This window comes from Dasypus novemcinctus, chromosome 2 (assembly GCF_030445035.2).
Source record: "Dasypus novemcinctus isolate mDasNov1 chromosome 2, mDasNov1.1.hap2, whole genome shotgun sequence".
NCBI lineage: Eukaryota > Metazoa > Chordata > Mammalia > Cingulata > Dasypodidae > Dasypus > Dasypus novemcinctus.
The window spans coordinates 36,818,543-36,835,348 of NC_080674.1; the positions used below are offsets into that span (position 1 = coordinate 36,818,543).

At 42.1% G+C, this 16,806-nt stretch overlaps 1 protein-coding gene across 1 annotated transcript in view; it reads right to left on the reverse strand.

Moving 5' to 3' along the window:
• The window catches only part of ADAMTS12 (ADAM metallopeptidase with thrombospondin type 1 motif 12), a 392,811-nt gene that overhangs the window by 121,894 nt on the left and 254,111 nt on the right, over positions 1-16,806 (reverse strand). Inside the window, exons 8-11 of the mRNA XM_058307631.2 lie at positions 12,083-12,226; positions 11,325-11,469; positions 4,338-4,430; positions 2,720-2,865 (exon numbers count right to left, since the gene is read on the reverse strand). Of these exons, the coding sequence (XP_058163614.1) occupies positions 2,720-2,865; positions 4,338-4,430; positions 11,325-11,469; positions 12,083-12,226 (528 nt within the window). The remainder of the gene's footprint in view (positions 1-2,719; positions 2,866-4,337; positions 4,431-11,324; positions 11,470-12,082; positions 12,227-16,806) is intronic.

Genomic DNA, 16,806 nt, shown 5'->3' on the forward strand with positions numbered 1-16,806 from the left:
CTTAATACTTTGAAGGGGAAACGGACTTTGGCCCAGCGGTTAGGGCGTCCATCTACCATATGGGAGGTCCGCGGTTCAAACCCCGGGCCTCCTTGACCCGTGTGGAGCTGGCCATGCGCAGTGCTGATGCGCGCAAGGAGTGCTGTGCCACGCAAGGGTGTCCCCCGCGTGGGGGAGCCCCATGCGCAAGGAGTGCGCCCGTGAGGAAAGCCGCCCAGCATGAAAAGAAAGTGCAGCCTGCCGAGGAATGGCGCCGCCCACACTTCCCGTGCCGCTGACGACAACAGAAGCGGACAAAGAAACAAGACACAGCAAATAGACACCAAGAACAGACAACCAGGGGAGGGGGGGAAATTAAATAAATAAATAAATCTTAAAAAAAAAAAAAAAAACTTTGAAGGACATTCTGTGTTCTTGGTTTGGATACTAAATATTGTCAATTCTACCCAAAGAGATTTACAGATTCATTGCAATCCCAATAAAAAAAATCCAATGCCTTCTTTACAGAAATGGAAGAGCCAATCATCAAATTTATAAGGTAAGGAGTTCCAAAGAGTCAAACCCACCTTGAAAAAGAAGGAAGTTGGAAGACTCACGCTTCACAATTTTAAAATATATTACAAAGCTACAGTAATTGGAAAAGAATGGTACTAGCACAAGGGCAGATATATAGACCAATGGAATTAATTAAGAGTACAGAAACAAACCCTCACATCTATGGCCAAATGATTTTGGCAAGGGTGTCAAGTTCACTCACTGGGGAAAGAATAGCCTCTTCAACAAATGCTGCTGGATAAACTTGATAGCCACATGCAAAGAATGAAGATGACTCCTACCACACACTATATATACAACTTAACTCAAAATGGATCAAAGATCTAAATATAAGAACTGGAACTATAAACCTTTTAGAAAGAAACATAGAGAAGTATCTTTAGGACCTTGTGTTAGGCAATGGTTTCTTAGATGTTAAACCAGCAATACCAACTCAGACTTTACACCAGTACACTTTATATAAGCATAAGAAGAAAAAAATAGAAAAGTGGGACATAAAATTAAAATCTTTTGTGTATCAAAGGCTTCTTCATGAAAGTGAAAAGTCAAACTGCAGAATGGGACAAATATTTGTAAACCACATATCCAATAAGGATTTAATACAAGAATATTTAAAGAAATCTTACAACTTAACAACAAAAAAGAGAGACAATACAATTTAAAATTGAGCAAAAGAGTTGCATAGGCATTTCTCCAAAGGCTATATTCAAATAGTCGAAAAGATGCTCAAACATCAATAGCCATTAGGGAAATACAAATCAATACCACAATGAAATACATTTCACACTAGAATGGCTACTAGTTGAAAAATGGAAAATAACAAGTGTTGGAGAGGATGTGAAGAAATAGGACCACTTGTTCATCGTTGGTGGTAATGTAAAATGATGCAGGCACTGCGGAAAACAGTTTGGTGGTTTCTTAGAAAGTTAAGCATGGAATTACCACATGATCTGGCAATCCCACTTCTAGATAAATACCCAAAAGAATTGAATGCAGGGACTTGGACAAATGGTGCCCTACCAATGTTCATAGCAGCATTATTCACAATTGCCAAAAGATGGACCCAAGTGTCCATCGGCAGATAAATGGATAAACAAAATGTGCTATATGCATACAATGGCATATTATTCAGCCAGAAAAAGGAATGAAGTTATGATACGTGTGCAACACAGATGAATCTTAAGACATACTGTTGAATAAAATAAGCCAGAGGCTAAAGCACAAATATTGTACAATCTCACTGGTATGAAATAATTAGAATGAGCCAGGTTGTAGAGTCAGAAACTAGAGTACAGGTCACTGGGGGCCAGGGTGGGTGTCAGGAATGAGGGTTAATGCCTAATTGGTATAGAGTTTCTATTTGGGGTGACGGAAAAGTTTTGGTAATAGTGGTAATAGAACAACATTGTGGAGGTAAGTAACATCAATGAATTATACATTTGAATTTGTTTAAAAGAGGAATTTAGGTTGCATATATGTTACTAGAATAAAATTTGAAACATTTTTCATAGACCTCTACAATGCGTAAATACAATAGTGTAAATTATGGACTAAAGTTATAGTATAATTATAACAATATTGTTTCATCAGTTGTAACAAACTTACCAGAACAAGGCATGCTGTTAATAATAGGGGAACCTGCGGGTATGAGGGGTTATATGGGAACTCTATATTTTCTGCATGATTTTTCTGTAAACCTATAACTTCTCTATTAAGAAATGTGCCTATTTTACTAGTTACCTAATAGGACAAAAATATTTTTATAAAATTTCACATTCATTATGATGGCAAGCAAGCTATAATCTTATCAGGAAAAAATGGAGAGTAACTAAATGGGCTGAAAGCATTTCTATTACTGATGGAACGGAATTACTTAGAAGGATTTGATTGCTTAATCTAGCAACTTTCATACAGATTGTACTTTATGAAGAAATTTGTTCATTTTTCCAAATGGAATCAGTCTCCTTATCCAAGGGCTTGTAAGAGTCCAGTGCCAACACACACACAAAAAATCCCAACAACAAAAACACATTCTCCACTCTCTGAATCTTCTAATTCCCTTTTGTTTCGGGGAATTCATTTTATTTCCCTCTGGGGTTATGCTATCCAAAACTGATCTCCCAATGCTTGTGTAGGGAAGGGAAGTTTATTTGGCTGGACCTACTCAGGGTTGTTGCAGAGCCTCTCTGCACTCTGGGCTCCGGCCCCACATGTCCTGGAACAGTGGGACCAGGGTGACCAGCGGCCCCAGCCTCCAGGGATGCTCTCTGGTTTCTTCCCCACTGTGATGCACTTGCCGGCCATACACCACTGGAAAGGGAAGAGGCAGGAGATGCATGTGTCAGGAACGTTCCCATAGCAAGCTGAGCCAAGATTCCTAGAAATTTAGACCCAATTTTCCCTGAGCAGTAGGCTGCCTATGGCCACACATCAGACATAGAAGAAAGATGGGCTCGTGAAGGATTTTCCTCTAGGAGTCCTGGATTTTAGAATCAGAGAATTTCAGTAATGGAAAGGAAACTTTATGGTGCCTAGTTGCAGCCAATGCAGGAGTGGGGCTCAACGTCTGTTTAGCAGATTGCAAGGCAGGACATAAATCGATAGCAGGTTGCAACCAGTATGTAAATTTACACACTACTTACTTCTTTGGCAAAGCCTCGCTATGAAAAATATGTCAGCTTCTTATGCTTGGTAAAATAGCTGTTTAGTAACACGGTTGATTTACTTTTTGGTGCAAGCTCCCTATTTTGTTGCTTACCACAGTAGTCTGCAGACTGGCACTTATGTAAGTACTATTATTTATAGCCTCTCTGTGGGTATTTAATGTCACCCTCCTGCAAAACAGCCCATCTCACTGCCCAGAACACTAGTGGTTAAAAAGTTCTTTCTTATATCAAGAAAAGAAAATCTGCTTTCCTATAACTCTACCAATTGTTTCCAGTTCTGGTGTCTGAAGTGACTCAGAAAAAAAATTCTCTTCCTCTTCAAGGCAATCCTTCAACAACTATCAGTTTAGAAGGGTGAAAAACCAAAATGAAAAACAAAAGAAGTTCTAACAACATGTTGGTTGTTAGAAATGACCACATATCTTGGAGGATTTGGGTATGTTTTATCTGTTGACCTCCTTTCCCTCATTATTTCTAGTCACTGTATATTTTGACCAAGTTCTATAATCTTAGTGATGGGTCATGCCACACCCAAGCAGAATAGAGATACCCTATAAATAACTAGGCCTTAGGCCCAGGTGAACTGCATGTTCTCAGCATCTGCAGAATATCTAACATCTTTGTGATCACTGGGTATCTGACTCTCCTGATTAGTAAAGTTAGCAGACTTTCAAGAAAGGTAATACGGTCAGATGATGAGAAAGAAGGGACTAGAGGGACAAAATGAGACATCTTTGGAAAGAAGAAGCCAGTGGCTTATCCTTTCCAGAATTCAATATGGGGAAAGAAAAAGTCAAAATGAAGGTGAGTAATAAGCCCAGCAAATGCTGTTGCCTGAAACTACACAGAAGTTCAACAGGTAAGGTTGGGACAGATGTTTACAAAGTAAAGTGTGGAACTGGGCCTCAGCCCTCTCATTGCTTCCTATTACTTCTCAGTGAAACTCAAAAGGAGTAGTAGAAATGGAATCCTTTCCTCTGGCAAGTCTGACTGTGTTATCTTCATCCACTGCTCTTCACCCAGAAAGAGCCACACTTCAGGGCCTTCTCCCTAGCTCTCCCCCAAAACTCTTTGTCCTCTGTCATCCCACCTTTCTTCCTCAGCCTGACACATTACCTTCTTCTCACCACATCTTGTCCCATCTGCAGCAGCATCCAGCTTAGAGTGACAAAATCCTTTTACTGAGCACCACAGTGTCTGGCAAATGTTCTGGAAAAAGAATGTGAGATTTCACTTTTCTGTGCTAGCAAAACTTGCACAATAATCTATTTCTACAATTATGTTAAAATACATACACATCCACATCCACAATGAATGCTGCTGTTGTTAGTGAATAATAGTGATGAAAAGTGATTAATCATTAGAGAAATCTCAGTTCAAACTTAATTTAGACTTTGCCATCATTCATAAATAATGATCTGTATGAGGGAGGTAATAGGGAAATGGGAGATAAACCCCACTTCCTCTATTGCTACATGTGTGGCACAATGTCCAGCACTTTTGTCCTTGGCCAGGTAAATGGTGACCCCAGCCGTCAATGGTAAATCCAAACTGAGGATGGAAGGCAATCTCACGACAACCAGCTGGGATAGTTATAACTTGGCAAATTAAGGAAACAGTAACTATTCTGCCCAGCTTATTTACTTATTACTCAAAGTAGTCAGCTTGTTTTAGCTGCCAGAGAATGAACTGCATATTTTCTCTCTTATACCTTTGGGAACGACCTTGTGTTGGGAAGACTGGAAACCCTTGGGAAGATTGACAGGATTCTTATATGGCATCTGAAATAGCTCATCTGTTTCTACTTAACCTTTAAGTCTTTTTCCTATCTACCCATCTTCTACCCTTCCATTCACTCATTGTGCTCTAGATTCAATGTGTTTTCTCGTCATAAGAGTTCATGTTTTGAACAATTTTGGAAAACTCTCAATCATAGCTTGCGGCGGCTTGCTCGGTCGGTAGAGGTGGGGTCTGGCTGCGGACGAGGGGTCCGTCCAGCTCTGGACGAGGGGTCGGTCCCGCTTGGGACGAGGGGTCGGTCCCACTTGGGACGAGGGGTCGGTCCGGCAGCAGACGAGGGATCGGTCTCACAAGGGGTTGCGCGGTTCGGCTGACGGGGTCGCCCGGCGAAGCCGGCGACGAAGGGGTCGCCCGGCAAAGCCGGCGACGAAGGGGTCGCCCGGAGAAGCAGGCGACGAACTGGGGACAAGGGAGGCCAGGCCCTTGTCGGGGGCTCTCAGGACTGGAGGGCGCACGGCAGAAGAACTACCGCGGAGACAAGGTAAACACGCAAGTCCACTTTATTGAGGGAGAGGCAACAGTTTTATAGGGGCTGGGGAAGGCTGATTGGTCGAAGCCACGCCCTGTTCTGATTGGTTGCCGGCGAAAGGTCAGTGGGCGGTACTGGACGGGGGAGGGGTGGTGGTTAGGGATTGGCTGTCGCTGTTGCTGGGGGAAGGGGCAGGGTTTAGGGATTGGTGGCTGCTATTGCTGGGGTGGAGGGCAGACTTGAGTTTCCCGCCCACGCCTGGCTGTTGCTGCTGTCAGGGGGAGGGAAAAGGGCAGACTGGATTTTTCCACCCACGCCTGGCTGTTGCTGCTGTCGGGGGAGGGGAAAAGGGCAGACTGGAATTTTCCGCCCTGCGCCTGCGCAGGGAGAAAGAAGAAGAAGGGTGCCGCCCCACAAGGCATCGTGTGGCGCCATCCGGGAGGAGGGGCAGCCGCGGAAGCATGGCTGCCAAGAAGGGGAGACCCGAGGGTACTCTGCGCCCATGCCAAGCTCCCTTCAGGGGTGGCGGTGAGTCCGACCAGCCACCCTATTATGGGGGCAGCGGCTTGGCCTGCCGCAGCTGCTCCCCCACCAGGCCAGCAAACCACACTTCAGCCCGAGGGGTGACCGCAATAGCTCTCATAAATTTTGCCTTTCCCTAATTACTTTTATTCTCTTCTTCTGGAATTCATAGTTGATGAACCTTCCTATTCTGTCCCTCATGTCTCAATTTCACTTTCATATTTCCTAGCTCTCAATTTTCTTACCATGAAAACTGATGAACTCTGGATTTATATCAGAGAAGGCTAGTCTCCCCCATTACACATCTCTGAGAAACACTCAAGCAGGGTGGGAAGTAATTTCTTCAGTTCTGAATTCCAGGTGAATGATCTTTTCTTTAGCTCTGTCAAGCCTGCTGTTTAACACATCCACCGAGATTTTAAGGCAGTAACCATGTTTTTCATCTGCAGAAGTGGTATTTGTTCATTTTTATTTCTTCCTTATGTATATTTTATAGTGTTTTTCCCTTTCTCATATTCAATTCTTTTGTGTATTTTATTAACTCTACCTAAAAATTCAATTAATGAAAGTTTTGATGGTTTATTGTCTCTTCTTACTTAGCTTAAAATTGATTTTGAATTAGGGGCAGGGAAGGAAGCTTTATGTATTAGAGTTCAATGCATCCTTATTGGCAACTCCAGGACAGTTTCTTTGTTTCTGCCAGGCATCACATGGTATTAATAAGCTAGAACCCATTTTTATGTTTTTGCTTGTTTGTTTGTGTATTGTGGCATGAGGGTTCTCAAACCTATGGGAGTATAGGTTTAAATTAACATCAGGTTGGCATATGGTAAAGAATTCTCCAGGGAGAAAGTGATTTTCCTCCAAACCCAGGCTGAGACAAAGGATGTTTCTTTATCATCTTTCTTTGCTGAAGTTGGATTTCTTATAATTCATCCCTTTAGTGAGGCATAGCTTTTCTAGACTCTCAGCTTTATGTAGGAGTTACAGTTCTGATTTGCTGCACTGCTCAGAGTGAACATGTAATCACCTGTTGCATTCGAATGTTAAAACCCAATCCCTTTGGTAATCTCCAGGGCAGACTCAATATCTGTTCATGCTCTTCACTATCATTTTTAGTAACACCCCCAAGGATTTATTTTTTTGTAAGTTCATTATGTACTTATAAAGGATAATGTGCTGAATGAAGGATACACAAGAACTCTCTGAATAATTTTTGCAGCTTCTTTTGAGTTGCAAATTATTTCAAAATAATAAGCTTTAATAAAAAAGGATGATGGTATATTTTTTTGGTATGGCAGGTGTTTTTTAAATATAAAAGTTTTAGGTTAACTTGAATGCGATATTGTAGGAATCTAAAATCTCCATTCATTCCATATTGAATATCTGCTATGTACCAGGCCCTGCTGAGTATCAAGAATGAAATTTCCTTCAGGGGACTTACAACATAGTCAGGAAGGGATATAAACAAGCAAGCAAGCAATTATAATAGAGTCTAATAAAGGCTTTGCCAAAGAAAATGCAGAATAGAATATGAGGTGACATAAAGGCTGAGACCCAGGAGGAGGGATGTTGCCGAGGATTTGGAATATGCAAAGTTCTGGAGCACACAGCACTTTCAGGAAATGGAGGTCATTTTGTATGGATAAATATAGAGTACAAGAGAGGAATTAGGGAAGCGGACATGGGCCAAAGGATAGGGTGGCCGACCACCACATGGGAGGTCTGCAGTTCAAACCCTGGGCCTCCTTGACCCGTGTGGAGCTGGCCCATGCACAGTGCTGATGTGTGCAAGGAGTGCCCTGCCATGCAGGGGTGTCCCCCGTGTAGGGAAGCCACATGCGCAAGGAGTGTGCCCCATAAGGAGAGCCGCCCGGCGTGAAAGAAAGTGCAGCCTGCCCAAGAATGGCGCAGTGCACACACGGAGAGCTGACATAGCAAGATGACGCAACAGAAAGAAAGAGATTCCTGGTGCCGCTGATAAGGATAGAAGCGGTCACAGAAGAACACACAGCAAATGGACACAGAGAGCAGACAACGGGGGGGGGGGGGGGGTGCAGGGCCGGAAGGGGAGAGAAATAAATTAAAAAATAGAAAAATAAAAAAAAGAGAGGAATTAGTTGGAGAAAGTCAGAGAGTCTGTTTCCAGTAAACAACAGAATAGATACCCTGAAAATCCTTTCTTCTAATAAAACATCTGAAATTGTGGATTTAAAATGCATCTCTGAGCTGGCAAGAAGGTAAAAGAAATCTCCAGAAGCTAAAAATGTAACAAAAATATTAATCTAGAAATTCAAACCTGGTAAAACTAGATCTTAGTTTTAATCATCTCTTAAATACTGGAGTCAAAACCTAGGGCCCCCACAGTAACACTCTCCCCCATCATCATGACACATTCATTGCATCTGGTGAGTACATCTCTGGGCATCGCTGCACCCCATGGCCTGTGGTCCACACCATAGCCCACACTCTCCCACGTTCCATCCAGTGGGCCATGGGAGGACATACAATGTCCGGCAATTGTCCCTGGAGCACCACCCAGGACAACTTCAAGTCCCAAAAATGCCTCCACATCTCATCTCTTCCTCCCAGTCCCCGCACCCAGCAGCCACCATGGCCACTTTTTCCACACCAATGCCACATTTTCTCGATTATTAACCACAATAGTTCATGGGGAGTGATGGGGTGGGGGCAGTGGGGGTGAATGGGGACCTCATATTTTTTTAATGTAATATTTTTTTAAAAATGAATAAATTGAGTAGAATTTGGAAAAATAAAATAAAACTATCTGCCACTAAAAAAAACAAAAACAAACGAACAACAAAAAAAAAAACCTAGGGCCTATCGCAGGGTGTGGAGGTGGATTTACAGCCCCCCTATAAAGTCACAAACATAAAGGATTACCCCAAGTGAAAAGATGAATTAAAAAGTCCACAGCTGGGAATTTCCTGTTTTGATTTTAACTCTAGAAGGAATGGTACTCCTAAGAATTTGTATCCACACTGGCCCTTATACCATTTGTGTAGTCCAGAAAACATTAGATCAATATTTTATTTTATTGTTACCCATGAATAGCAGTGAAAATTTGTTCTGAGAGAATGTGCCAGCCATCTAAGTCTTAAAGAGTAACCTGGCATGAAGTTTGATAAAAACAAAAATCACAAAAGGAAACAAGGAACAATGAGTGAGAATCAAAGGAAACCTCAAAGAGCAGAAACAGATCCACATAGAATTTGGACACTGGGATTATCCAAATATAAATTGCCAAAAAAATTGATATATATGATTAAAGAAATAAAAAATCATTATAAAACCTGAATTAGGAAGAAAAGGCCATAAAAATGAGATGCTTTAGAAAGTATAGTAGAAAGTACGATAAATGAGATTTAAGATTCAATGAACAGGTTGAACAGGATACTGGACACATTTGAAAAGAGAATTAGTGAATTGAAAGATAAAGGTAAAAAAAATTACATAATATACAGTATAGAGGCACACAGAGATAAAAAATATGAAGGAGAGTTTCCAAGGGGGATTTAGTAGGGGTTCAAGTAATATTTTAAGAGATAAGGCCAGGGAATAACAGATAGGACAAACATTGAAGCTCTTTTCAAGACATTTTAGGGAATTTGAATGTTAATGCAAGGGAATAGTGAGTCCCTGTAATATTTTAATTAGAAGGGAATACATTCAGATTTCCATTTATGAAGGTCATTTTGGCTGTACTCTGGGCAATGAATCAGTTGCGGGGCATCAGACCAAGGAGGGTACTATTGCAGTCATGTAGAGAAAGATGAATTTTTGAGATATTTAGGAGGCAGAATTAGCATATTGCTTATCTGGGAAAAAAGGAGAAGTCCAGAGAAAACTATTAAAAAAAGAAAAAGAAAAAAGAATGGATATAAATTTGTTCTCTCCATATTTTTCCTTTGGTATTCTTTCCATTCTTTAGATTCTATAATGCTAAGGGGTACAAAGGGCCTAAAGTGCCACACAAAGGATTTGGGATTTTATCCTGTGGCCAGTGGGGACACTAAGAGCAGAGGAGGGCCATGGTAGATGTGTGGTCTTGGAAATAACTTAGGCTACAATTCGAATGGGGGAGGATAGGGTAGAAGGTAATTATAATAGCAAGGAGACATTATAGAGAAGGAATTAAAACAGTAGCAGTAAGAATGAAGAACTCAGGACAGAGCCACAAACTACTGAGAAGGTAAAATATCAGGGCTTGACTTATCATTTGGACATTGAAAATAGGGGAGAAGAATTAATTGGGGATAACTCATTTCTGTCTTGGGATCTGGTGATACTCGTCAACCAGATGGAAGAATCAGGGAAAAAAATGACTTTTGAAGGCAGCTAGTAAGATAGGGAATCAATAAATGGATCTGGAACCTGGCAAAGAGTCCACATGGACATCAATATCCCCAAGATGGCGGCTGGAAGACTCCTCCACAAGATTCTGCCATTCAGAACAAGATTTCCTCTGGAAGCCAGGAGAAGCCCTGGATATTCCCCAAGGACTTCATAATTGGCCCCTCCTGGAGGATTGATGGGTGGGGTAATCAATCAAAACAGCAAGCAGCTGGAACTCCTCCCCTGCCATTAGCAAAGGGGCAGAATAATTAATGGTTTAAAAAGCAAGCACGAAGGCCCCTTGCTCTTTTGCCTTTGATCTGTCCCAGTGCCCGTCCCGGTGCCAGTCAAGCCCTGTTCCTGCCTTCTGTGCCCTGCTTTTTCCATGTCCCCCCACATGGATCAACATGCAAGTAAAACCTGGGCATTTATAACCTATAATGGGAAATTGTAGCCTGTGAATCAGCCCTCTTTATCATTTTTCAGCCCCTTCCTCTCTACCTGGGACCCTTGATCTATTATATTCTCCCATTTCCCTCCCCTCCCTACCTTAATAAATTACTGGCCTAACTCACCCGACATGCTCTTGAAATTCATTTCTGCAGTGTAGTCAAGAATCTATACAAAATCCGGTTAATTTCGATGATTAAGTAGGTTGCTATGGAGCCTACAGGTGTGAATTAATTGTGATTCTTGAAAATCACTATAGAACTTTCTCAACCACGGCCTCCTTACAAAGGATTGCTGACTCCACAGAATATGGAGTGTATCAAGGAATATAAATGATCCCAACTTTGATTCATCTGCCTTAAAGACTCCTTGCCACAAATAGAAAGCTTCCATTTCTGTGTCTGGATCTTCAGATTTCCAGATGTTTCCTTACGCTTCCTTCAGAATGCTGGAAATCTCAAGTCCCGCATATACCCGCCAGATGGACCAAGATACCCAATACTTACATCTACTTCCTGGCAGAAGGTAGCATTGGGGCCATATTGCAGCTGGCACTGGTGGTGAACATCATAGATCACTCCGGGGGCAATGACTTTGGACTTCAAGCCTTTCTTTCGGGGGATGTCATCAAGACAGGAACCCCAGCCTCGGCTATAAACAGGTTATTAAAAATGAGTGCAGTTGCTTACTATTTCCTTTATCTTGACCTCTTTCATTCAACAGAAACCTCCATTCCTCCAGTTTATCCTTTTTCCTTTAAGACAAATTTATTTTCAAAAGGAAGAGAATCCTCCTGACCTAAAGGAGGTGTTCTCAATAAGGAAATGCAAACCACACCCTACATCATTAGTTCAATTGTTATTTAAGGAATATGGACAGTGGGAAAATTAGAATATCATCACCCCAACAGGGCTTGGTGATCTGTTCTGGTTGTTCCTGCTGTCCTCCCTAGACTATGGAAAGGAAAGAAAAGGTATTATATGAGGAGACAAGGACTTAACTAACAATCAGATCAGAAAGAGCCACTTTGGGACAGGCACAAGCAGCAAAGTACTGGAATGTCCACTTGGCTGTGGCTGGAGGACAGAACTCATCTACTTCTCAAAGAATCAGAAGCAGGAGGGGAACCCAGCCTTTCAGCATAATACTGTGGCCCATGGGAGGAACTGAGCTTTTCCAGGCAGCTGATCCTTTGTATAAAACTCAAAGAGACTTCTGGTTTAAAGATACCCAAGTAAGGCTGTTGTGACACACTGTCACTTACTCCAAGAAGCGAGTGATATACTCCTTGCTGCATTTGGACCATGTCAGAGGGGTGGGATCATACTGAAGCTGGCGGGACATAATATATGGGTGCCGATCCAAGGGCTCGCAGTCGTTTTCTTTGCCGTCATGCTGGACACCAAAGCTGGCAGAAAGGCACAAGAACAAGAATAGCAAATAGGCAGGCATTAAAAGGAAGAAAAACATACTTTCTCCAAGATACTAGCCCACAGAGAGGCTCTTCTGTAAAGAAGGCAACTGTTTACAAAATGAGACTTTGAAGTTGGAGGGGGCTAGTTAAATTTTTTTTTTTTTTTGGTTTTGTGTAAGTTATATGTTGTTTTTATTTCTCTTTTTTTATTTTATTTGTTCTTACACTCTCCTCCAACTCTCTCCTGTTTTTTTCTTTCCTCCTGCAGAACTCCCTTTAGTATTTTTTTTTAGTTGACTTTGTAATAATATTACATTAAAAATATATATGTGAGGTCCCATTCAACCCCACCCCTCCCACCCCCCCTCTCCCCCCCCCCAACAACACTCGTTCCCATCATCATGACACATCCATTGGATTTGGTAAGTACATCTTTGGGCACCTCTGCACCTCATAGACAATGGTCCACATCATGGCCCATACTCTCCTCCATTCCATCCAGTGGGCCCTGTGAGGATTTACAATGTCCGGTGATTACCTCTGAAGCACCATCCAGGGCAGCTCCATGTCCCAAAGACGCCTCCACCTCTCATCTCTTTCTGCCTTTCCCCATACCCATCGTCCACCATGTCCACTTTTCCCAATCCAATGCCACCTCTTCTATGTGGACATTGGATTGGTTGTGTCCATTGCACCTCTATGTCAAGAGGAGGCTCAGATTCCACATGGATGCTGGATGCAATCCTCCCATTTTCAGTTGTAATCACTCTAGGCTCCATGGTGTGGTGGTTGTCCTTCTTCAACTCCATCTTAGCTGAGTGTGGTAAGTCCAATAGATCAGATTGTAGGTGCTGGAGTCTGTTGAGGCTCAGGATCTGGCTATCACATTGTCAGTCCAGAGATTCAAATCCTCTAAATATATCTTAAACCCCAACATTAACTGCACCTCCAGCACATTAGCATGAAAGTCTTATGAAGGGAGATCCCATCTGAGTCCAGATTCATCACACATAAACACCAGTTCCAAAGAGGGGCCATCTGCCCTGGTAGTTAACCCCATCGGCCATGACCATAACTCCCATGGGTCTCTTTAGCCCTCAAAGGAACCAATATCTGGGGGTTGTATCTGCTTTATCTGTCTCTCTGACTCTGCTCAGTTGTGCATGAGGGCAATCCTTCTGCCAGCCTCCAGACTCTTTTTTAGAAACTCGTAGCCATATAAACTCATTTCTCCTTTCCATTTCCCCCTTACTTTAGGTCAAACAGCATTTTAAAGTCATGTTATTTTATGTAGACATGGATATTCTGCTGATCCGCATTGAACCTTCCGTATAAGGTCATTTTCCAGTTGCATCATCAGTTGGTAGTTGATAGTGGTCCCTCGTTGCCAGGGAGGCTCATCCCCGGGTGTCATGTCCCACGCTGGGGGGAAGGCATTGCATTTACATGCTGAGTTTGGCTTAGAGACTGGCCACATTTGAGTAACGTGAAGGCTGACAGGAGGAAATTCCCAGGCACAATGTTGCTCTAGGCCTTGTTCTTATTTTAGGTTTATCAGCTCACAAGCATAGTCATTAGCATCAGGGGCTCACTGTTGAACCCTCACTCCCTCCCGGTCCCTGCCACTGTACCTGGGAGACTGTCGCTGCTCCCCTAGGGACCACGAGAGAGCACCACTGGCCAGGAACCCAGTACCCCCCCTGCTGTGGTTTTTAATTGTTGCCACTATGAGTATATCCAAACATTACCATGCACCCTGGACATATGTTCTGTATAGCTCCCTGTCAGCCATATATCACCTGTCATTGGTATCCCATACGAGTATCCCTCCATTGTCATTGTTGAAACACTCTGTGATCCAGAACTCCCCAAAATTTGAAGCCCAATATAATGTCATGGTCCCTTACTAGGGAATGGCATATAGCGATGGGTTTAAAGGATAGATAAAGAACTTGGATAAAGTTAGATAAAGAACTTAGATAAAGAATGTTGACTTGAAAAAATTCCACATCCTATCTTTTTCTTTTTTTTTTTTTTTCCCCCCCTAATTATTCAGCTTTTCTTCACAGGAGTCCTAGACCACAGCAATGCATATATATAATATACAGCACTCCCACACATCCACCAGAAAACCTTTTCCCTTCCACAGTGATACTCTTACGCCCTATTCATATCATATTTACTTAAAGTGATGTACAGAGTCTGAGACATTAGCTTTCTAACAAGGTGACATCTGTGCTTACATTATGGTGCATACTTTAGGATACACAGTTCTTTACATTTTTAGTTATACTATGTTTTACATTATGGTTTACATTATCAGTCTGTCATCTCCTATATGTTATGGTGTAATATTACATGTTTTATATCCATCCTTGTGTATTCTCAAGAAACTCCTCTCTTACCCCCCATTTACTTTGGTTCCACACATTTAACGTCCATTTTCCCTTCCACCTTGGTGCCCACAGTGACAGCCAACCTCTGTTTCCTGAGGAGCCACTTCCAGAGATAGATGGAATAGTGTTCAGGGCCTAACTTGCTCAAGGGGGCTAGTTAATTTTTGAACTAAAAGGTACTGGGAGCATTTTAGGCTTGCCTTTGCCTGAAATGCATAACCCTGGCCAACATGTGGCTAATTAAAAAACTTACGTTTAGGGGCTCCACGAACTCCTTTGCCAGTAAATATACTGTGTATTATTTAATACATACATCACACCTGCACCAGCATGTCCCCCACAAGAATAATGTTTTCTGAATTTAAATTCAAGCTCACGGACCCCTTGTTAAGAGCCCCTGTTCTGTAGAAAACTAAGAGCTTTCAGCCCAGCTTTCTTTCAGTCTGGAGTCAGAAGCGCAAATCCTGCCTGAGTTCATTTTTTTTTTTTTCCACTGCTGCAGGAACTACGGCATAAAAGAACAAAACTTCCCTTCTTCCTTTTCATCACAGTTTAGGGAGACCATTAAAGTGGAAGACTATGGGAGGCTTTGCCAAAGGCCCCAAGCTTTGAAGGTATGCATTTCTTTTTAGTATTGCTATGAGGGTACCCCAAGATGAGAGACGTTATGGAGATCCTATAGTTCAGTAGTTAAGAACAGGGTTTTTGGAGGCAGATGATACAGAGTTGAATTCCAACTCTGCAGTTAATGATTTGTGAGTTACTGCAGCTTGCTCAGTTTCATTTCCACCCTCCAGAATATGGCATAGTTATCATAGGGCTAGGATGAAATTTGAGTGTGATAATGTTTGAAAAATACTTAGCAAAGTGTCTGGCACATAATAAGGGCTGCATAAACAACAGAATTTTGTTGTTGCTTTTATCTTTGTGTAGCTTACTTTCCTTTGTCTGATGTACAAGTTAAGCTTTGAGATTTGTCAAAAAGCACACAGAACTTCGTACCCCTAATTTAGTGCTTTCTTCCTAGTCTCCCTCACTCTGCCCTCTGACCTCTCATTGCAGCCTGACTAGGTGAAGCAGCCTTGAAGACCCTTCGAGTGTTTAACCATCCATGATGACAAGGAGGTGCCTGGAGGAACTGAAAAATATCTCTTTATAGGTTGAGTCCTCAGGATCATCCCAAAATACATGTCTTGGGAAATTCCCACAAGAACTCTCTCTGCTGGGGTTTGCCCATTGGACACTTTAGGACCTAGGGGCATTGGCTTGCATTTTCAAATCTGAAAAGAAGAAAGTACAACCTATTATTCTGCATAACAGAAAATCAAATCCTCCGATAGGGATGTTTATATCCCATTTAATGAAATCTGATCAACATTAGCAACTCTTGCAGAGAATAGCCTTTGGGTATAGAGATTTTCTTACATCTTTATGCATTATAGTTTTATTGACTTACAGAGTCTGATCACATTCCACATAAATATACAGCTCACAAAGGAGTTAGAATTAATCTCCAAAGCTCTTACTACCCACACACAAAGAATGTGATTCAGTGAAAGCATCCTTCTCAGCAGGTCTCCCTAGGCTGTGCAAATCCAGTACTACCCAGCTCATGAAGTCCTCCACAAGTTCATCTGTTTATAATTAGTAAAAACCCTGGACTGCAAGCAAGGTTCTAAAAATCTGCATGAACAATGGTCATTTAGCAATGCATATTCCAGATAGAGCTTGGTCCTATACACTGGGTTGCTTCAAAGCCTACTCAAAATATGTTACCCAAAAGCTTGTTTTGCTTCATCTGAAGTTTTTAATCATCCCTCCACCCCAGCTTTTTCGTAAGTCTGTGTTCCCATTTTAAAAGAGAAAACTGAACAAATATCCTATGGGTCTATGCCTACTATCTCCAAATGGCTGGAGCATTTCTGTGGTGTGGGACCAGGGCGCCAGTGAACACTGAGGGGCAGGAGTGTGTATGGAATGAAAGACTTGTTTCTAGGAAGCTACTTACTAGCAGATGGGATGGAACCTGAAGATGAGTTTAGGGTAAGGAGTCTTCTAGGGTCTAAAACAATTTACTGTGTTATTGGATTAGTCTGCTTTACTTCATCTGTGTTGTTTCAGTTCCTTTAAGGAACTTGTAAACATTAAGTAACTGCCTGGATTTCAATGTACTGGAGA